We start from the raw sequence: 23,937 nt of genomic DNA, 5'->3' as shown, positions 1-23,937 counted from the left end.
TGTGCTAGTAGCACATTGAGTACCTGAGGCAAGGAAACTGAAAACAACCCCTGATCTGTGCAGAGATAGTAGGAACTGCAGATGCTGGAGAATCTGAGATAACAAGGTGTCGAGCTGGATGCACACAGCAGGCCAAGCAGCATCAGAGGAGCAGGAAGGCTGATGTTTTGGGCTTAGAAGGTCTAGGCCCGAAACGTCAGCCTTCCCTCCTCTGATGCTGCTTGGCCTGCTGTGTGCATCCAGCTCTATACCTTGTTACCCCTGACCTGTGCAGAATTGACTGATGAGTGTTCTGCTGGTAACTACAACAGCCTTGTTTAAATGCAGGAACTTGAACCTCTGATGCGATTGCATGTGGGTAGATTTTTAGTTATATTAAGATCTGCTTTGGTACATCTCAAGACTGAATAATCGATAAGCATTCACTATTAAAATAAATGCAGAAATAATGGTCACTTGGACAAGTTGCTAAGGGAAAAGAGACCTTGTAGAACCCTTGGGACTCACCTGTTTCAAGGTGGAGGGGGCAAAATTGGGAAGAAAACATTTTTAATGAGCATTGCTTGCCAGCTGATATCTTTAGCATCCTGAAACTTATGTTATGTGAAATTTATTCAGATCAGGCTTAAACTAAATTACATTTTGTTTCGTTATAGTGGAGAAGTAATGTTGTTCACAGTGTTTCACAACCATGCCTCAAAAGTGTTGTTGCATTGCTAACTTTGTCTTTAATATCTTTCATACCGCAGTTAGAAGGGAAAATGTAAAAGTTCATGCAGCAGTACATAAGCATCAGGTACTTTTAAGAACTTACCTTTTGTGGGCAACTTTTCTGAGTTTGAATAGTATTTTCATAATAGGTATTTCCAGAAATTAGTGGTAGAAATGGTGATGAAGGCTCTTAATAACAGTGAGTGGTTTCAATGCAGTTTCCAATTGGATAAACTGTTTTATTTATGGTGAGAATGGTGCGGCATGAATAAATTGGTAATTGAATGTTTTTAATGATACATTAGATATGTTTGACTAAATGTTTGACTTTTAAATGTGCATTCAGTAGATTCAGAAGGCTGCATTTCAGAAAATGAGTATAATGTTACAGCTAAGGCTCGAGTAGTGTCTGATAGTAAAATCTTTTATTGATAATCTGGATTCAGCCTCAATGTATCAATTCATTATTCAGCAGAGCGAAAGAAATAGGCCAATCCGTTTCAACACACAGTTTGCAGGTAACAGAAAATGTGGAGCTGGAAAAGTACAGCAGGTCAGACAGCATCCGAGGAGCAGGGCTTCGATCCGAAACGCTGACTTCCCTGCTCCTGGGATGCTGTCTGAATGGCTATGTTTTTCCAGCTCCAGATTTATGGACTCTAGCTTCCAGCATCCGCAGCTCCTGCTGTTTCCCAGTGCAACTGATAAACAACTCGGGACAAGTAGAATCATCATGGCTTTAATTGGATAGAAGGCTCACTGTGCACTGTATAGCCTTATGACTAGACATATACATTTTAACACTGATTTTAAAAAAAAATCACAAGCCTAAACAAAATATGCTGCACCAAATGTGTAGAAACAGCGTTTTTTTTTCTCTGGTGCATATGAAAGAAAGTGATTGTGTAGTCTGTTTTTTAGTATATAGGTGGAAAATGTAACAATTACTGTGCTGTTGAGCAGATTTCCTATTAAAGCAATTGAAGGCGAGACTGCCAAGGTTCTGGCTTTATCCTTGACCAAAGTGATACCAGTATCACACAATGACCTCCAGCACAGTGTTTTAATGTGCTTTAAATGGTATATTTAGATAAATAACACTGATTTCGAACAATTTAGCCCTAGAATTTAGTATCCTTCACAGAATATAAATATCTTAACCAGTGTAGTTTCGTGCCCTCTCAAGGGATCGCCTTGACAGGTTATTACTTGGGTGAATACAACATTGTTGTTGCATAACTAACATTAAAATGAGAAGAACATCCCATTACAAGAAATGAAGTTGATTACTCATTACTGTTCCTGCTTTTATAATTCATTTTAATTGCTGCGTGAATTTATCATTTTACAACATCACTGTGGATTGCAAGTGTGTTTTGACAGTTGAATAATTTATTTCAAATTTTTGGGTCCCCTATTAGAATGTATCTTATTAGATATGCATAGATGACAACTAACAAGGATTATTATGCCTGAAATCAACTACAGTTGAAACTGCATTTTTGCAAGCATGATTTCAAAGATAAGTTACAGTTGCTTTGTCTCGTACTGTGATGAGTTAGCTGTTCTGCTGTGGTTGGGTGGCCTGCCTCGGATGAAGAAGGGAAAATTAGCCTGGATTCTTACTCATGACTTCAGATTCAAGTGTGCATGTACAATTATTAGCTTTGGAAAGGGTTGGTAAGCTCAACTGTGATTTCTTCCTCAACTGCAGACACCCACTGACTAAGCTCTTAAAGGAAAAACCTGCTATATTGAAAAAGGGTGTAGGGCTCCTATCTTCAATCTTCATGTTTCTCCCGGATATAAAGATACGGCTTTCTGAGAGAGAGAGAAAAGAGGGAACAAGACTGAGAGACACAAAATAGAAAAGATTATTGCAGGGTATTTTCATTGGTTGCAAAATTCCATTTTTTAGCAAATAATCATGTTTTTTTTTTCAATTTTAATGGCTGGTTTTCAGAAAGAAAATGAAGGACTGATCCACAGATTGATTTCATACTCTGGGACATTAGCAATAGGCAAATCGATGCAGATCTTCACAGTGCATCGGATAAACAACTCGGGACAAGTAGAATCTTTGTGGCTTTAATTGGATAGAAGGCCCACTGTGCACTGTATAGCCTTATGACTAGACATATACATTTTAATAGATTTTTTTGGAAAAATCACAACCCTAAACAAAATATGCTGCGCCGAATGTGTAGAAACAGCATTATTTTTCTCTGGTGCATGTGAGAGAAAGTGATTTGTGCAGTCTGTTTTTTAGAATATAGGTGGAAAATGTGATGCTGAGGAGAAATCTGTTTGACAATAGCAAATATGACACTGGAAAAGTGAGTGATTTTTCTTTGCTGCCCCTTCTGGGATAAGGTTTCCTATGTACCTCTTTTATAATCTGGGTGGTTATTCGAAATAGTGTAGTCAAGTCTAATTTTGTTAAGAAAAACACTTGTCCTTAAGATATTGAACATTACTGATACTACTGATTACTTGTTCTATTAAGTAATGATTTCCATTTTCTTCTGTTTTCAGAAAGTGATTCTTCCTTCAGGAGCAGCATTTCGGTGGTTCCAGTAGATGTGAGCACGCAATTCCCAGAGTTGTGTCATTAAGTGCAATGTGTCTGCTTGCTTGTATTGTCTCAGGCAAACATTGTTGGCTGAAGTAAATGGACGCACCCTGTGTTTTCTTAGAACCAAAACTCTTTCTGCAACTTTCATTCCAATTTTTATGGAGGTGAATTTTATGTTGTAAGAATGAATATCTTTAGTCATTGTACAATGTGTCAGTGCTATTACAATAAATCTGTAAAATGCAGTACCAAGACAAAATGGGCACAGTATGGACAATCAGATTTTATTTGTTTGATGTTGATGTCTGTTGCGTAAATTGGAAAGTGCTAGGAGTGTTTAGAAAGTTAATTTTACAGATATCTTTTAAGACTAGTTGACTGAACACACTGTTCTAGACATAGCACAATGGTTAAACTACATGCCTTTTCCAATCTACCTTTATTCTATATTTTAATGCATATTTCCCCAGCTGTCATTGAGTTGATTGTTGTATCATGGCACTCTTGACATTGTAGTCTTGGACACTTAAGTAGACATTAGAATATAATTTTCATAATTTTGTTTATAGACATTTTTGTAAATTGCTGAAATAATATCACTTCTGTGGCGGTCACTAAGCCACTGGTTTTCATGTAAAATCACCAGCTTCACACCTATTGCATGGTGCATTTTGTAATGATTTGGCTGTTTTTGGCTGTTTTGTGTAGAATATTAGTGTTGTTTCTTTTGTGTGTGTCAGATTTCAATTTGCAGCTCATAATCTTGCATGTGGCACTTGGCATCCCTTATGATGAGCAGACTGATTTCTGGAAATGCTCTTTAGGGAGGTTAGCTTTTCATAAGCTAGCAAATTTTTATGTTGCTTCTGATACAATGATACGCTTAAGACCCTTATTTTAATTGCCTGCCAAAGAAAATCAGTGCCCCAGTGATATCTAGGCATGGTGAATCATTGGAATCCCTAGTTTGTGAAATCTTTCAAACATAATGGCTGTTGAATCTCAAAAGCATGCCATTTTAGTGACACAGCATATGACAGAAACCTTTTAAAGATGACTAAAAGAATCAAGGCACTACACTTGAGAGGAGGGGCAAAAGCATTTGTCAGCAAGAAAATACCTTTCCTCTCAGATAAATTGCATTTTGTTGAATGATTAATAGAGAGAATGGTATTTATATTTAGACAACTTATGTTTAAAGGGGAAAGAACTAAAGTACTTTGAAACAAATGGTGCCCACCTTGGCTATAAGAATACTCACAACTTAATTGTACCCCATCAAATTGGCCACTGACCCTCTACTGTATACCAGTCCTCTCCACATAAAAAAGTATGTGACAAAAAACAGACTCAAAACATAATTTTAAATAAAATTATTTAATTTTATTTAACCTGTGTTCACACACCAATTGCAGGATCTGTGTGACTTGTTTTAAGCTTCAAGGAGCTGTCCAGTTTGTGTCTAAGTCCAGAGCCAGGGTCCAATCTGACTCTTCAACAAAGTGAATTTAACAAGTAGCCTCACACTTGCTGCCTGTGGAGTGTAAATTCAGTGCAGGGAGTCCCCTGGGGGCGTTGTAAACCAATTTACCTCAGTTGCAAAGCTTAGAGAGAGTTTCCCTTCCTTACTTTCTTGACAGTCGAATTACTAATTCTTATGGGAGGACTGTGACTTTTAACTATTCAGACATGCACAGTTCACTCTCTCATACAGGACAGCTGCAATTTCAGCCTGGTGGAAGCCAAGCAATGTAAACAGGAAGTGTGAACAACACAAGTGTGCATGCTGTAAACACACCCATTAATGCATGCACTAATGCTTTTAAAGAACTAGAGTCAAAAATTTCTTTATGAGAAAGCACTGATACCAGTAAACATCATCTTTTTGAAACACTGATGGGTTTGGATTGAGAGAATCCTTTTTGGAAGGTAGCACAAAATAACCAATAGCAAATGGATTAGAAAACTGGGCAGAGTGGAAAGTTGCTTGTTTTGATCCACCTCCCAAGAAAAGTTGTACCCACAAGGAGTCTCAATGGGTGACATCAGTCATCTTTGTTTGTTATGTTTAAAATAAAAACAGATCTCTTTCTGGCAGCCGTTGCAAATGACTGCTAAGCTGAGCTGGTAAAAATTAGTACTGACAAGAGCCAGGGTCCAGAAACAATTAACCTATGCTGAGCCCAATACTATTGTTGTGCCATGTCTAAAATGTACATTTCTTTTGTTATGCTTATTGAATAATGTATTGCATACCAAAATATAGTGAAATCTGTTCGTTTCCCAGGAATCACAATAAAATTTTTAAAGTTTTCCTAAGACAAAGAAGAGAGAAATAAAATGATTGTTGTGAAGCCACAATTCTAAGTATGTACATTTTTCAATGAGTTAGTATTGGTTTAGGGTGAATCATGATAATGTGCAAGAACATTTTAGCTTTATGGAAAGGATTCAAACTACTTCAAAATAATCACTGTTGAAGGGCCCTTGGCTGTTTTGTGTCAGCTTGAGCACTCATTTTTTTTATATATGTTAATTCAGAAAATGCCTTCCAGATATTGTGAGAGATAGCAAAGCAAATGATTTGCAAAGAAACACACAAAATATATGGATAGTTTTTTTTTAGTTATGTAATTAATTTCAGTGTTGTAAACTGGTCTTAAGATTCATTTGGTATGTTTAAAGCAAAAACAGCAAAAGAAAATGGAACAAATTATATGCATCAGCAATATGGTGTCTTGTCTGTAGCAATTCTGTATACAAATAAAATAAGTACTGTAAAATTTAGGTTTCTCATTTTTGCTTTCATATTGTTTTTAATTCAATGCTAATTAATGAATTCAATGTTCTGAGTGGTAATCAGTCAAAAGCCAGCAATAAAATAGCCATTGAGCTCAGGATGAATACTGTGTCCATAAAAATGGCTACTACTTTTTGATAGGGTTGTTACAGCTCTAGCGAGCAACATTTCCAGGATGTTAGGGTCTGACATTTTTTTTTCCCATGGTTATGTTCTCCTCAAACATTAAATATTGTTTGCAGTTCTGCAAATATCTTATATCATGCTGGTTTGCAATTAAATGCCTATTTACAAATTTGTAATGAGGGTTTCTAATGCAGAAAGGTCAAGTCAATATGCAGTGCCATTACTTTTTGTCATTTCCTTATTCAACAAAAATAACTTCAATTTTGGTGGTGGTGGGAGATGAATAACAACAAAATTACTACATTCTGAAACAAAAGTTGGGAATTGATCTTGAAGTAACAAATCCAATATACACAATACTCTTCTGGTCTCTCTCAAATTGAATTTTATTAGGGTTTGTTCTAAGTGAACATTCCCACCTATCATCTCTGTGCTCACTGACTTACTTTGGTTTGTGGCCTGACCACACTTGGACTTTAACATTTTAATCCTTGTTTTCCAATGGTTTCATTACCTTATCCCTTCATATCTTTGTAATTCCTACATCCTGCTGAAATCTCTGTGCTCCACTAATTTTGGCCTCTTTTGTGTTTCTGATTTTGATTACAATTGACAAGTGTGCCTTCAACTACCTGAGCTCATCCCTAAACTTATGTGCCTCTCTAATTCCCCATATAAGATGTTCTTTACTGTGTTAAATGTATGTTACTTCAGGCAACATTACTTCAAGTATTTCAAAAGCACTTAATTATCTAAAATGTTTTGGGATGTCCTGAAGTTACAATAGGTGCTATATAAATGAACATTAATTCTTTTGTATGCTATCTGCCTTTCATTTAATTCCAATGTGTTTTGTATTTGTGAATTAATTGGATAGAATTTAATGCAGCTAATCAACCAAGCTAATGCCTGAAGCTAACTTAATTTTTGATTTACCCACAATCATTAGTGTCAGTGTGATCTAGTCACGTGGTAGTGCAGAATTTGAGTATTCTTGAAGAAAACAGAAATGGTGTTGAGACTTTTCATCTTTCACACATCGGGAGAGACACAACAGTAAAGTATTTGAAAGGTATCAACAGTTTATACTGCGTGAGAAAAATGTGGCTAATTGGTAGCAATGTGATTCTTGACTCTTGCTAGAAGTTACAGAAAGAGCATAACCAGGTATTATGCCTTTTTTTTCAGGCAAATAGAAGTTTGGGGGACAACTGTTGTTGGATGTTTTCCCTGTGGCATTTCCTCAACCAATCAGAGTCAGCTTTTTAAAAAAAAATTAAAATTCTTAGGGATAACTGTTTTCAGTTGGATCTTCTACAGAAACTGATGGTTCAGTCAGAGTCAACTCTCTAACGTATCAGTAAACCTTTCTCTGCAGTGGAACTTGCAGTTCCCTTTTAAATGTAATATTTGTAATAACACCCACAAGGTTCATGGCAACCACTAATTAATCGTTGAATGTGAGTTCCCTTGGTAACAGACAAAGGCCTGTCCAGCTGGAACTGAGTCCTTAATAAAGCAGACCCAGTTTGAAGCTAATTTTTTTTTAAAGCAGACTCAGCCACAGAGGGTACCATATCTGCTGACTGTTTATGCCTTTTCCATGGCTACATTTGTGCCCAGGTATCCCTGGAGAGGGAGCACATAGTGTCCATCAATGCTGTTGCTGCTTTTAGAAAGAGGTAGGCACTATAGTAGATGCAGTCCTTTATTTCCCCCTTCAATTCCATTTGGATTTAGCCCCTTCCCTCTCTCCTTACCTACTCCTCACCTTTGCTGGTTTGCCTTCCCCTAATGGGCTTTGCTTGTAAATATTTAATTGATTACATGGATGGTGGTGGTGGTTAATTTTTTTTTAAATCAAAAAACATAGTTATGGTGATTTAATGGTGTGAAAGTCACTCAGTTGTGTGTGATAACATTTCTGGGTATGAAAAGAATAAAAATAAAGGAGACCTAGTTTGATACTGAAAAAAAAACATCCTGTTGTGGAGGGGGTCATATGAATATTGAATCACCATTGAAGATTGCTTTTATGTTGAACTCGAGGTTTGTTGTGTGAAGAATTTGGTTACAGAGCATAAAATGATCTTTTGGTGGATCCTTTTTGTTGGTAATGCATGTGACATAATTATTTTGGTATTGAATGTCAGCTTCTGTTGGTTCTGCCGCTTTTTACAATTCTAGCACATCGTATTACAATAAATTAATATGATCTTTAAGTTTTCCCTTATGTCTAAACCATGTAGTCATCTATAATTTTTTTTATATACTTGTTGGAATGGCTGTTTATGTATAATAAGAAGAGTAAGATTCCCAACACGAAGGTACCTGGGGCACTCCAGAGAGGACATCTAGCTCGCTGCATTCCATTGGTTCTCTACTGTTGGTAAGGAAGTGTCAGGTCCAATTCAATAACGTTCCCTGATTCCACAATAATAGTGAAATTTGCACAAACAATTTTCATGGGGACTATTGTCACAAGCTTTTAAATTTTTTCTGTTGTCAGACAAGTAATTTTATCAGTTTTATTATTTGAAGCTAGGTCATTGAAAGACTGTAAAAGCTGTATTTTCTTTGATCTTTCTGACTGAACCCATGCTGTTAAGCTACCAAGATAGTGTGAGCTTCATGTGTTTCATGACCTGACAATGAACTGTATGTTGAAACAGTTTGAAAATAATGCTGGTAAAAGATACCAGTTTATAGTTTTCAGGTTGACTTTTATCTTTTGGATATGCCAAGGACGTTAGATTTTCATCACTGGTCTGGTAAGTCATCACTGGTGATTTGTCTCTTGCAAGAGATTGACTGACAGATACTTGAGTTTATATTCAGAGGGCTGTTGCTAATTCTACTCCAGTTGTACACCCATGTTAAAAAGTTTTGTTTCCCTGATCAATTTCCATTCAAACTCATTTGTATATGTCAATTGAGCAGTATTATGAAAGGCAGTTTTACTTGGAAAAATAGTCTTTTTTAATTCATGTATAGTAACTTGGTGAACACCACTAAAACAAATAAATATAGAATTCCAACTGCATGGGTCCAAGCTATACCTGCCTCTTTGTCCCTCTTCTGCAATTGTACTAGCACCATCCCTCACCTCTTTCTCTGCTATACTTGATGACTGCATTGGTGCAGCCTCGCGCTTCCGCAAGGAGTTTGGACAGTTCATCAACTTTGCCAGCACCTTCCCCCCCAGCTCTCAAATTCACCTGGACCATTTTGACACCTCCCTCCCCTTCCTGGATCTCTCCGTCTGCATCTTTGGAAACTGACTCACCGCTGACATGCATTTCAAACCCACTGATTCCCACAACTACCTCGAGTACACCTCCTTTCACCCACCCTTCTGTAAAAATGCTATCCCATACTCCCAATTCCTCTGCCTCCATCACATCTGGTCCCAGGACATCCTGGTTATCCTCCTACATTAGGGACTGTAATTTCCCCTCCTCTGTAATTAAGGATGCCCTTAACCACATTTCTTCCATTTCCCACACTTTACTGCCCTCAAAACCCCTCCCCCAAACAACAATAAGGATAGAATCCTCCTTAGTCCTCACATACCACCCCACCAACCTCTGAATCCAATGCATCATCCTCCAACATTTCCAAAACCTACAACAGATTCTACCACCCAAAAGATATTTCCCTGTCCACTATCCAAATTACTGTTCATTCCATGACTCACTTGTCAGCTCTACACTCCCCACCAATTTCTCCACCACACCCGGTACCTTTACCTGCAACCACAAGAGGTACAAACCTGCCCCTACACCTCTCTCACCTCCATCCAAGGCCCCAAACAATCCTTCCACACCCAGCAGAGATTCACCTGCACTTCATCCATTCTGATCTATTGCATCCGTTGCTCTTGATGTGTTCTCCTCTATATCAAGGAGACCAAATGAAAACTTGGGGACCTGCTCACGGAGCATCAGTGTTCTGCATGCATCAACCAACTCAACCTTCTGGATGCTATCAATTTTAATTCCCCCTCCTACTTCCCTGACGACTTAGCTGCCTCCACTGTCAGAGTGAGGCCAAGCATAACCTGGAGGAACAACACCTGACATTTTGCCTTGGGAGCTTACAGCCCAATGGCCTCAACATTGACTGCACCAGCTTCAAAATCCCTCCAACCCCAGCCTTATCACATGTTCAGCCCTCATCCTTTCTCCTCACCCCCCTGATGTGACCTAACCTGTCCATCTTCCTACCCACATATCTGTGCACCATTCCCATGGACCAATCACAATAACCCCCATCTGCATCCACCTGTCACTAACTCTACTACCCTTCAACGTTTTTTGAGATTTGTAGCTCGGGTTGTGGATAAGGTTGTAGACTTCTCCAACCCCTCCTACCCTTTCCCCACCACCCCCAAGCCCCAACCCCGCTCTATTTATTTATTTATTTATTGAGTCCCCTCCCTCTCCCCAGTACTGATAAAAGGTTTTGGTCCCAAATGTTGACTATCCTGCTTCTTTGCTGTTTGACCTGCCGTGGGCTTCCAGCATTTGTAGTCCTTATTGTCCCTAAGTCAACATAAGAATGAGCATGTTTTTAACAACAACTTGTATAGCCCATTTAACGTAATAAACAAAAGTACTTTACAGTAGCATTATGAATTAAAGTATGACCCTGAGCCACAAGAATTATTGGAGCAGATTGTGGTGGGTCCTGGTGAAGAGTAATCCCACTTTTCAGATAAGTATTATTCAAGTTCAGGTAGGGGTTGGGGTTGTATTATGAAGAGATGAAAGAATGGGTTTCAAGAACAGTGATGGAGAATTGGATCAAGATTAACAACCAGATCTGGAAGGAACACTTCTCTATTCCATTATTGACTAAGTTATCCTTGGTCACAAGCAATCCCCGGTGCTAGTTGATTCTCGGGTTCCTCGGAACAAACAAATATTAAAGAAAGCTGCCCCTGGTGTTTGAGTTCTGAGTAATATAGTAAGGGAAAATTTGTAATTTCTTTGAAACATGTAATCTAACATATTGCGGAGGACTTTTAAGAGTTTGCATCAAATGTAAAAAGGTCAATTTTCTTGAAGAATAAGAAGTCCCGAGATGTGACCGAGTGACCGGCGATGAGGCAGCAGTATGAACAGGAATTAAGTTAAACCCAGCAGCCATGTAGTTGGGAGGCACAAAGAAGAATTCCAAAACAGAGCTGCAGACAGAAGGCATCCACAATTCTGATTTTGATACAAAATAAAAGAAGGCAGAGTCAATGAAAGGCACAGAATTCATTTGACATGAAGCCAGCAAGATCCTCTATGAAAACATTTGTTGTCTGTTTCCTGTATCAAAAAAATCTTGGTGCAGCAATGCATGTGGGAACTAAAAGGGACTGCAACCTTTTCTTAAAAAGAAACTAAAGTATTCAAGTTGTATCAGAGGTCCAGATTGTGAATCAGATGTCTTTAGATATTTGGTTGGAAAGGAAATTGGAAGAAGTATCAAGACTGATGTAGCTCATTAAAAGAGAAGTCATAGGCGTGTGCCTCATTTGTGTTAACTGGATCTGGGAACCTTGCATGGAATACGACAGCCTTTTTTATATGATTTGGAGGGTTGAACAGTGGTAAATTGAGAAATCCTATGCATCAGAGGTCAAATTGTAAAGACTGAGACTACACATGTATGCAGCATGATACAGGCACAGTGATTGTGTAAGATATATCAGTTGTATTCCTGGCCTTGCTGACAGTATGAAAATTGTTCTCTCCTTTAATGTTATCTTCAGTTGCCTTAAGGACTCCAGCATTGGTGATGTCCATGTTAGATGCATGAGCAGATAATCTGTTGGGAATGACAGAAAGATAATACCATTTCACTAATAGAAATCCCAAGCTCTCACTTTGATTATAACAAAGCCTCATGTTATGCGCTGACAATGTGCCAGGGAGATTTTGCAAAGAGTCCCGAGTCATGCAACATTGGGAGGAAACTAATGCTCGCAGTAAGCTATCTTGTTAGGCTCCCCCATCCAATTTTGCATTTCACAAACGCTCTTGGTGGACTTACAGTTCAGTGTGTGAATATGGCAGCTCTGAAGTATTGTCTTTCAGTGATACCTTTGGAATATGTTTCAGAAATGTCAGCTTCAAGTGACAATTTGAAGTTAGCTTGTTTGATTGCACTTGCTTAGCTGAATTGCCAAAGAAGCAATTAATGCGCACAATGATGATGATTAAGCCCATGATTTTTAATATACATTCTTGGACATTGAATGACCTGCTGATGAAGTATGATTCGATGTCAGATCAGTGGCAGTACTGAATCAGTAGATAAATGATTAATGCAATTGCTGCTAACAGGGGCTCAATTTCAAACCATATTACCTCATGCCCCAAAGAAAAAGTAACTTATTCTGTCCACTCTCCATGTGATAACAGCCATTCTATACCCTCAGTGTGTAGTTGGCTGTGGATCAAAGAAAACAAGCTTTCAACTTTGTGTCAGTGTATTGACTTGTGAAGATGAACTCCCTCTGACCCTCCTATTTCACATTCCCTTTAGTATTGCTGCTTTTGTGTCCTTGATGACCTTCCAGCCTCCACCGCTTCCATTTACATTCAGTCCCTTTGCTTGACTATTGATGTCCTCATTTTAACTCTCAGAGGCTATGGTTTGCCAAATTGACCATTTCTCCCCTCATGTGGAGGTCAGAGCGTACACACCTATCCACTCCAATGTTCAATGAAATCTCACCTTTCTCTTTCAAATTGCCCTCTTTCACTGCAGTCAGTGCCTCAGCGGATCAATGAGCTCAATTCCGAGATTTGAGTTGTTTGTTTTTTCCCCAGAACTCTCTGATTGATAGGTTTCTGCCCATTATCAAGCAAACCTCCAGGAATGACTGTGACCCCCCACCAGACTGGCTTGGCAAGGCTAGCCCAGATTGGATGTGGCTCGTTTTCCAGACTGATATCTCCACAGCAACCCATCTGACATATTTGTAGTAACACAGTGTGAAGCTGGATGAACACAGCAGACCAAGCAGCATCAGAGGAGCAGGAAAGCTTGACGTTTCGGGTCAGGACCTTTCTTCATATTTGTGATCTTGAATGCACTTGATCTGCACTACTGAGTGTAGCACAATTCCCAGACTGCGAGCACATGAATCTTCAGACCCTGGCATGACCATGACCAAGTTCCTGTAATGAAATCAGACACACCACTTGACTAACTGTAGCCCACCTTGACCCCAATAAGGTCTGGTACTCTTTGACTTTCACACCTGGCCATTTTGTTGAAGAACATATAGTGTGTTTGCTGTGTAAGATACTGGCACATGTGTGTGTAACAGTAACAGAATCATGCCATAAAACAAGTTCATAACTAACCTCATCCCACCTCCTTGACCTGTCCGTCTTCCCTGGACTGACCTATCCCCTCCCTACCTCCCCACCTACACTCTCTCCACCTATCTTCTTTACTCTCCATCTTGGGTCCGCCTCCCCCTCTCTCCCTATTTATTCCAGTTCCCTCACCCCATCCCCCTCTCTGATGAAGGGTCTAGGCCCGAAACGTCAGTTTTTGTGCTCCTGAGATGCTGCTTGGCCTGCTGTGTTCATCCAGCCTCACATTTTATTATCATACCTTAACTGATCAGTGCTCATTTCTGTGACAAGCCTGCCTTTTCCTCTTCACTAAAAAAACAACAAAAACCAAAGAACTGGGCAACCTGCAGCTGAACACTGAAGATCCTATGCACTAAAAGCAATGCAAGCCACAGAAGCTTGCAGCCTCCAAATATATACAAAATGACTGAATCCTAAGAAGTAAACCTCAGAGCCATAACATGCAGCTTGTGTAGATGCATGAGATGCATATATGCTTGGCAGCAGCATGCAAGTCATAAGTGCCACTGAGCTTCAAAGATAAGTCCTGAAGAGGGTCTGAAAGTTGGACTGAGAGCAGGCATGATGATGTGGTGGTTTGTTGATGCCAACTTGTATGGACAAAGTGGGAAGAAGTATTGTGTCTGTAAAGCCTGCAGGGACTGCAGAGAAGGCAGAGTTGGGTGATGGTTGGCACATGCAGTCACTGAGCAGGAGCCACTATTTAAAGACCCTGACTTTAGATTTTGCAACTTGCACTGTCTGATTTCTCAGGGAAAGGAAGGAAAATTTCAAGCAGCATAGCGGTGATTTAGACGACTAATGAGATGCAAATACAAGGAAATAAAGTAGTTTATGCTCAATAACAAGACACTGAGATCACTGTTTAAGGCTTAAGGGGAAAACCAAGGAAAGTTTCTACACGTTGAGATTCCAGTTGTTTTCTTCATAACTTTCCATTGCCCATGACATTCTAAGGAGGGTACATTTCTGCCTGATGTTAATATGATTTGGGCCGTTGGTTAGAAAATGTTATTTCGGGTAAAGAACAAGCAAACATGTATAATTTATTTTAATTGCATGTGTTGTAGGCTAATGGGTTGGGAATTGCCTGTGATGCATGAGAGAGGTGATTTGCAGTGAAGTGAAAATTAATAGTGATAGGCCTTTTATTACCATTGGTATATATCTGTCTTATGTTATGGAGATCAGGATTTTAAGTCATCTAAAGTTTATGTACATTCGACACTCCACTCACACCATTTGTATGATCTTTTGTTCTCTCTGCCAATAAATTATGTGTCTGTGTGCTTCTCTCTCACTTGATCTGACAAAGGGGCAGTTTTTAGAAAGTTTTTGATTTCAAATGAACCTGTTGGACAATACCCTAATGTCATGTAATTTCTGTGTTTGGAATTCAGTCATTATCAATCAGACTGACTGGGAATCTGTGAAGGCTGAAGGACATGGACATAGAATTAAAATGGCACAACTTTGTGGGGTAAAAGCAGATTTCAGGTTATGCCCTCTGCCTTGAAACTCTTTGACCACATTCTGAAGCAATCCCACCCCCTCTTCCTACTTGCCTATCTGTTCCACCATGCCCATTGACCAACCACGATAACCCCCTACCAGCATCTGCTTATCTTCATCTCACCTACCATCTCCCCAGCTCCACAGCCCTCCCTCTATTTCTGGGTTCCCCACTTCCTCCCAAGTCCTTTTGAAGGGTTTCAGCCCGAAACATTGATTTGCCTGCGCCCCAGATGCTGTCTGACCAGCCATACTCTTCCTTATTGACTCTATCTTTTGGATTCTGTAGCCCTTACTGTCTGCAACTGGTGGATTGATGGCAGGATTCTAGTTCTTTTCTGTTGATTAAGTTTTCCTTTCCTTCTTTAACATTGAACTGTTTAGAACCACTATTTATTAATTCTTGCCAGCCACTGCCCGCTGTGACTAGTCAACTCCACTCTATTTAGTTTATAAATCTTGGATTGGCTAAATAGTGTGTGATCAATTTCTGATTGGATCCAAACTAGTTTAAAACAAAAGCTAAGTTTCTTTAAAGTCAACCCACTCTTAATCCACCTTTTGCATGTTCATACTGGAACAGAATATCTAACTCTTTTGAGAATTATTTGAATCATTTCTTAAAAAAAACTTTCTTAGCACCTCTATTTCTCCATAGGACAAGATCTTATTCCTCCATTATCTCAACTTCCATCTCATCCCTCTTCTCAAGTTCACCTGGTTTGACTGGTCTATGGGTGTTGAGTTTCTGTAAGAAATCTACCTGCCAATCCAACTAAAGAACACACCAGTCAACTGAACAGATTGATCAAGATCTTTGATCCACACCTTCAGAGCATCCTATGCGCACTCATCTTGTTGGAGACTCCTATTGCCTTCTGAAGATATACAAAGCCAACACACGTGGATTTCCCATCATATTGGGCAATGGGACTCTGTGTGAGGATCTCTTTGGCTATGTTGAGGGCATCTTGAAACTCATCGTACAAGCAACCACCAGCTTCTGTCGTGACACTATAAATCTCTTACAGAAACTCAGCACCCATGGACCAGTCAACCCAGGAACATTCCTCATCACAATCGATTACACTAGCATCCCCCATGACAACTGCATCACAGCAACAGCCTCAGTATTCATTACCAACAAATGTCGATTTCCAGATACCATCCTACAACTTATTAACTTCATCCTCAACCACAACATCTTCAACTTCGCCAACCAGTTATTCATCCAGATACATAGAACAGCCATGGGGACCAAATTTGCTCCCCAATAGTACCAACATTTTAATGCACAACTTTGAGCAAGACTTTTTCTCTGCACAGAATCTCTGATCAGCGCTACACAACAGATACATTGACGACATTTTCTTCCTTTTGGACTCATGACAAGGAATCGCTGAAACGACTACATAGTGATATCAACAAGTTTTCATCCCATCATCAGATTTACCATTGACTACTCTTCAGAATCAGTCTCATTCTTGGACACATATTTCCATCAAGAATGGACTTCACAGTACTTCACTTGACTGCAAGTCCACAGATAACGTCATAATGCTGGACTTCTCTAGCTTCCACCCTAAATATATTAAAGAAGCCATCCCCTATGGACAGGCCCTGCACATACATATGATCTGCTTGGATGAGGAGGATCACAACAGACACCTAAAAATTTGATGGACGACCTCTTAAGAACAGGGAATGATGCTCAACTCATTGATCACCGCTTCCAACATACCACAGCAAAAAACTGCAATGACTTTCTCAGAAGACAGACATGGGATATGACTGACAGAGTACTCTTTGACGTCTAGAACTCCCCCGGAACAAAGAGACAACATTGTGTTCCCCATAGCCTTTAACATGTCATTGATGAGCACCTCGTCAAGATCATCCCTACACCTCCCCTTCCCACCTTCAAACAACACTGAACCATAAACAGACCATGATTCACAACAAACTACCCAGCTTTCAGAACAACATCGACCATAACACCACACAACCCTGCCATGGCAACCTCAGTAAGAAACAGAATGGCTCAGTGACTCAGTGTCTCAGTGGTTCAGTGGTTCGCAGCGCTGCCGCACAGCACTAGGGACCTGGGCTCAGTTCCACCCTGGGTGACTACCTGAGTGGAGTTTGTATATTCTCCCTGTGTCTGCATGGTTTTCCTCCCACAACCCCATTCCCCACCTAATCTACACATCACTGAACAATACAAGCATTTTACCTTGGCCAATCCACCTATCCTGCACATCTTTGGACTGGTAAGACTTATTATTCAACAGTCCACTCACCCCATTTGTATGATCTCTCTGCCTCTAAGTTCCGTGTCTGTGTGCTTCTCTGTCATCACCTGGTAAAGGGGCTATGTTCCAGAAGCTTGTGATTTTAAATAAACCTGTTGGACTATAACCTGGTGTCATGGCTTCTCGCCTTCTCCACCCCAGTCCAACACCAGCGTGTCCACATCATGTCTTCCAAATAGACATGGAAGACACCTGAACAGGCACAGGCAGGCTTGATCTCTGATCCCAGTTAGCATAACCAGGAGCAGAGGAAAGGGGTGAGGAGGAGCCTGTCTGATCCCCTAGCTGGGAAGTCTGTGTATCCTGAGGATTTTTTTCCTGGAGGAAATCTGATAGAGGCAGGCGGTAGCACATTGCTTCAGCCTACAGCTGAAGCAAGTCCTCAGAAACCCTCTGGGGTGGGGGGTTGGAGGAAATAATTCAAAGGCTTCAAGCACCAGCACCATATTTAAAATGTCAACTGACCTCCTGTAAATGGGTTGGAGGCGTATTACTTGTTATATATCTATAAATCCTGGAAATCCAAAAGATGGTTTCATGATACATTCAGGCATTTTACCCAATTCCCCCTCCCTTATCAGCATGTGGGATCAGTTGTAAAACAAAAAACTGAGTTTGGAAAGTCATGAATGGAAGATTTAATTGCTGATGTGCTGACCGGGGCAACCATGAGTGATTGTACGATAGTGAAAGTGGGTGGTCTGTGTGATTCAGAGGATATAGATTCAGAAACTAAGTTCATGACGACATTGGATGACGTTGCAAACTATCTGCTTCAGACTGAAGTGATGGCCAGTGAAGAGATTTTAAAAAAAACTGGGAAGAGGGCATTGTTGGCTAGGCAAGCATCTATTATCCATCCATAATTGCCCAGAGGTTGTAGGTCTGGAGTCACATGTGGGCCAGACTTTGTAAGAATGTCAAATTTCCATCCTTAAGGACATTAGAGAACTAGATGTTTTCTTTTGAATGACAATCAACATTGCTTACATGGTTGCCATTAAGCTATCTTTTCATTTCAATCTTTTGTTAAATTTGAAATCGACTATCTGCTGTAGCTGCAGGCAGTAGTCTTAGTCTTGATGTTTAACTGGAGGGGATTTGTACTGGATGGTAATGTAGATGAAATAGAGGGTGTTGGGGTTGGGGGGGGGAGTTCAATGATAGACCCTTGGTGAACTGTACAGGTCTAGCACAGGGGTGGGAAAAGAACCCATTGCAGGTCATGCACTGATTATGTTTGATTTGATGATACTAGTTATAGACAAGGGCAGTCCCTGCCCACTAGATAACAAATGAAAGCCATCAGGGGAGGATTGATTTTGTCAACCACTTCAAAGATTAGAGAGGTTGAGTTGGACAAGGAAGCGTCCATGATGGCATCTGGAGGATACTGCTGTGACTGATTAGACTGGTAAGAGGAAATGCAGTCTGAGTTAGTTAGCTCAGTTAGCTGGATGGCAGGTTTGCAATGCAGAGTGACACCAACAGCGTGGGTTTAGTCCCTGCACCGGCTGAGGTTACCATGTAGAAGTATCCTTCTCAACTTTTCTCATTGCCTGAGGTATGGTGACCATCCGGTTAAACCACCACCTGTTATCTCTGGCTAATGAGAGAGCAGCCTTATGGCCTGGTAAGGTAACAGGAGTGAATGCCAGGCTAGAGAATTTCAAACAGGGGTATGCATGCAGCTGGGAAGTGTAAAACCTTCAAAGAATTCATAGGAAAAAAGGAAGGTAGGTGGTTTGGTAGTTATTTTCAAGGGAACAACAATCAAGTGAGGAGACATTGAAAGTAGAGTTTTGAACAGGAGAGGGACAGTACTTAAAACAAAACTTTACAATGCAAAGGTCAGCTTAGTTGTTGTTAAAAGATCAATATGTGCATCAAATGAGCAGTTCACACACGAGCTCAAGCATCAGTAGAACTGCTGTGTAATTTGTTGAAGCCTGCCAATCACCAAGGACAGATCATAACACCTCAATTTTACCTCATTTCTGAATGGCGTTGGAAAGGAGCTAAAATTTTATTCAGACCTGATATACACAAGAGATTTCCGGGACATTCAACGCTATGACCTGAGGTGATTTTTAACTTCCTCCATTTTAGTGCTGTTGCAAGCTATCTTGCCTCACTGTGTAGCTGCTGAATCAACCAGGCAGCAAGAACACCCACCCAAAGCTGCAGTTTCTTAAAATAGTTTTGTCCTGAGCTTTGTAATCATTACTGCAATTTTCACTTTGTAGTCTCAGCTGGAACTGAACAAAGTTTTCTGCCAGGTCAACCAACTACAAAGTGGACTGGAGCCACAAGAGAACAAAATTATAAATATTTTTGTTTCAGTTGAGATCAACAGATCTGGAATGCCCCCCGTACTTTCATCTCCTCTGCATGATCTCGTCCCCTGTCCAGGTGTTGGTGAATCCCTCAACACAGCCTGGCATCTGTCCCTCTAACCAACTGTTCAGGTTATGTTTTTTTCTGTCACTTTTTTCATCTTAGAATGGGAAGGTGACAGCTGGTGGGATTTAATTGAGGCACAGATTATAGATTCCATCAGGACCAATATGGGGGTGAAAATAATGTGAAACTTCTGGATGATATGATTGGCAGATGCTTCCTGACAACCATCATTTCCTGGAGTGAGTGAGACACGACAGCTGCCAATTTGTAAAAGCCAATGAAGGTAATTGATCAGAGGCCAAGTGGAATTTTCCACTTTTCCTGCAGGATCTGTGCAGTGTTCAAACCACGCCAGATGTTTTGAGGTGGCAATGTGAGGGCATATTTTGGGTATAGGAATGGGCCCACATTCCAGGATCTCTTTGAAGATCCCTCTTACATAGCCATAGCTGTGGCCGCCAGCTGCCTGCAAATGTCTCCCTTCCATTTCAGTGGCTTGTCAGCTGCAGCTAATTATTAAATTAAAAAAAAACTATTTTTTTCTAATCATCTGTTCAGAGATGTTATTACACACCTTTGGCAGAGGTGGGACTTGAAGCTAGGGCTCCGAGTCAAGGGGTAGGGACATTACCGCTGCACTACAACAGTCCTCATTCTGCGGCCAATTTTATGTTTCAAGTATACGCTGAGAGGATGCTTCAAATTGGAATTTGGAACAGCTGGACGTTCAGTACAGGTAAACCATTTCATTGAATGGTGAGTAACCTTCTAGCCAGTAATTGATCAAAAATCAATTTTGGGTTATTACTTCCAACACAGAATCTGGTTGGAACTAATATTTGCCCCCTATGGTGAGACCTGACCTAAAGCAGAAAATCGTCCTGCCCAGGTCTGCCTTGCACCTGAATGAATTTTATCCAAAACAGCCTGGTATTCTTGTCAAAAAATGTCACTTCTTTTGACTTTCAAGGCGTTATGCATATGCCAGATTTTGACCTGTTTGCTTGCTTCCACATTTCTGTCTTTATTTTAAAACATAGATTTTCTTTATCGAACACCACTCCGTCCACTACTAAATGAGTTCCTGTTGTAAGAATAGCCGCCTTCACTGCATTTGTCTCAGTTTATTGCCAAGATAGTTTTGACAGGCTTGTCAGAATGATTTAGTGCACTGTCTTTTCATTGTGAAGTGTTATGAATTTCCTTAAGGCTACTAGCCACTGTGCAACTAGGATCTGATTAGTTTTGTTAACTGAATTCTTGACCAGGAATGTGTGAAATGTTCTGTCATTGGACTGAAACCTTTCCTGCCAAATGTCTGTAAATGGAACTGCATTTAGTACCTTTCTACATGGATAGGGATGGAGTTTGCTTTGAAGGCCTGTACATTTTACTCAGTATTTGTGGGAACCTGTCGGTGTCTCATGGAATTTCACTAGTCATTTACTCAGAACATCACCTTGCTCTCTTGCAATTTGTCCGGTGATCAATGTTCTCGTGATGGCACAGTATCTATGGAATCCTTTACCACAGAGGTCTGGTTGTTCAGAATACTAAGTCTGAGAGAGATTTTTAATCAGTGAGGAAATGATAATTTATGGGGTAAAGACGAGAAAGTTGAGTTAAAGATTATCAAATCAGCCATGACCTTGTTTAATAACAGAGCAATGTTGATGGACCAAACAGCCTACTTCTCTTCAAATATTTTGGTCTTGACTTGTGTTGAACTATGTGGCCTATTTTGTCTGCGGTCTCATCATAGTTGACTATCTACCAACTTTATGTATTACAAGAGCTTTAGAAAAATGCAGTTTTGCTTAGTACCCTGGTTGGCTTGCTATGGTCACCTGACTATCTCTACCGTAACTGCCTTTGTGTGTAGTCTACACAGATGCACTCCTCTTGTATTATGGTTTCAAAGAGGTTTAGCTGAAAATGTTTGTGTCTTCAGAGCTGCAAGAGAGAAAGTTACTGAAAGAAACAGTAAGGAAGAAGCAAACGAACAAAACAGTATTCTACAATTTTGGGTAAGTCAAAATAGCTGTACATTTTTCAATTCCATGTTGCTGTAGAAACTAAAGAAGATATGAAACAGAAGTTTTTAGCGCCTTTCATTCGCAGAACTATCAATGCAACTAATTAAGAAAATGTGAGCATGAAAGAGTAGCAACTTGGCTATTAGTGTTGGGGACGGAGTGCAACCAGCTTTATTGCCATTTGGATCTTACTAAGGAGCAGAAAAGCCAGACTGCAGAAATTTTTGAAGCTGTGAATACATTCTTTGAATCATATTAGTTATTTCTGAATGGCATTTGTTTAAAACACTCGCTAGATTCTGTGAGTTTGGATAATCATGAGAAATAGGACTGACTTAGGTGTAATGGGTCCTGCCATGAGAACACATTTGCTGTGAGAAAAGAAAATTTAGTTGCAAGTAAACTATTGGTATATGCAGAAACTCTGATATTGTCAGTCAATCATCAGATGCAACATGATAATGGGCAATAGATGAGGCTTTGTATTACACTGAGAGACCTTTCAGGCCAAATGAAAACAACAGACTGAAAGAAAGGAAGCCCTTTCTGCAGAAAATCCAGCAGGATGACTGAGGTCCAGAGGATAAGGTGTAAATATTCTTGACAGCATCACACAAAAGGAAAAGGTAGCATGGCCAGCATGGGGAAATGAGTGCTCTAAATATAAGAAACTGAATCACATTGCACACAAATGTTTAGCTAGAATGAAGCAAAACAAGGTTATAAAGATGGCTACTGAAGAGAAATCAGATGACGATTCACTTTATGCTATACAACAGATTGATGTCATCATGTCTAAAGGTGAAAAATGGTCTGTGTCTGTTTGAACAATGATAGCAGAAGGAGAACATCAAGAGAATGTAAAGTATCAGATAGACACTGCTGCTTCATGCAGTATCATGAGTGTTGCAGACCTGCGTGAAATGGTTCAACATAGTGACCCAAAAATAAAACCATCAAAAGTAGGGTTGAGACTATTTAATGGAACAATGCTCGTGCCAAGAGGACAAATCAAGGTAAGAGCCAAATGCAAAGGGAGGAAAGAAGATCTGGAGTTTCAGAGAGATGTTAGGCAAAATCCACTAATCTTGGTTGAAGCGAGTCTAAAATATGAACCTGTAACCCTAGATATGCAAGAAGAGTTTGTAGCATTTTGCCGGCCATTACATCACTAACTGCTGAACAGATCATAGAAGATTGCAAAGATGCCTTTACAGTCTTTGGATGTTTTATTGGTGAATATCATCTGAAAGGATATGCAAGTGTGCAATCTACTCAGTATCTGCTGAGGAGAATTCCTGCTGCTGTCCAGACTAACCTGAAAAATAAGATAGAGCTGGAAAAGAAGGGAGTGATCATGAAAGTGGCAACTCATACAAACTGAATTAGCAGCATGGTAGCTGTGAAAGTCATCTGGACGTAGGCATAGCTCAAAATGATCTCAATAAAGAAGAGATCTTTTACCTCCTGGCAGCCACTGAAGAAATTTTGCCACAATTTGCAAATTTAAAGTGTTCATTACCCTTAACATGAAAGAAAGTTGGGGCAAGTGAAGCTGGACGAAAGCAGCATCTTTCTAACAACATTCTGGATGCTGCTTGGGAACTTAAGATGGTTGAGAATATGATTTATTATTTGTACTTTTCCAGAAAAGTAGCAACACAGGTAGCAGAAGATAGTCAGTGGTCTTCTTAGATGGGTGACTGTTATGGGTGATCTGCTAACCAGTGGATGTGGAAACACATTGGAAGAAGCCACTGCAAATCACCTTCAGAATGCAATGAAATGAACGGTAAAATCTCACCAGATGAGCCCTAGTCTAAACAAGGTAAATATGCAATTGAAGCTATCTGAAGTTGAATACATAGTCATGTACTTTCCCTGGATCTTGACAAATAGCAAGCTGTAGCAGAGATGCAGACTGCAACTGATTTGAAAGCAGTGTCGTGATTTATTGGATTTGTGAACTATTTGGTAAAGATTTTGCATAATTTGTTATCAGAGTGTGAATTGTGATGTAAACAGTCAGGACCTACACAGTATTGGGGTGGAGAAGAGGAAATCTTCACTAAATTCT

At 39.9% G+C, this 23,937-nt stretch overlaps 1 protein-coding gene across 14 annotated transcripts in view; it reads left to right on the top strand.

Moving 5' to 3' along the window:
* Nucleotides 1-6,069, top strand: part of cxxc5a (CXXC finger protein 5a) — a 36,458-nt gene extending 30,389 nt beyond the window's left edge. For all 14 annotated transcript variants that reach the window (XM_048543116.2, XM_048543114.1, XM_048543112.2 and 11 more), the window contains one exon: nucleotides 3,247-6,069. In XM_048543116.2, coding sequence (XP_048399073.1) covers nucleotides 3,247-3,291 — 45 coding nt within the window. In that variant the 3' untranslated portion in view covers nucleotides 3,292-6,069. The remainder of the gene's footprint in view (nucleotides 1-3,246) is intronic.
* The last annotated feature ends 17,868 nt before the right edge of the window (nucleotides 6,070-23,937 follow it).

This window comes from Stegostoma tigrinum, chromosome 13, assembly GCF_030684315.1.
Source record: "Stegostoma tigrinum isolate sSteTig4 chromosome 13, sSteTig4.hap1, whole genome shotgun sequence".
In the NCBI taxonomy this organism is placed as follows: Eukaryota; Metazoa; Chordata; class Chondrichthyes; order Orectolobiformes; family Stegostomatidae; genus Stegostoma; species Stegostoma tigrinum.
The sequence above is the reverse complement of the archived record's forward strand: the minus strand, read 5'-3'. Positions and strand labels throughout refer to the sequence as shown.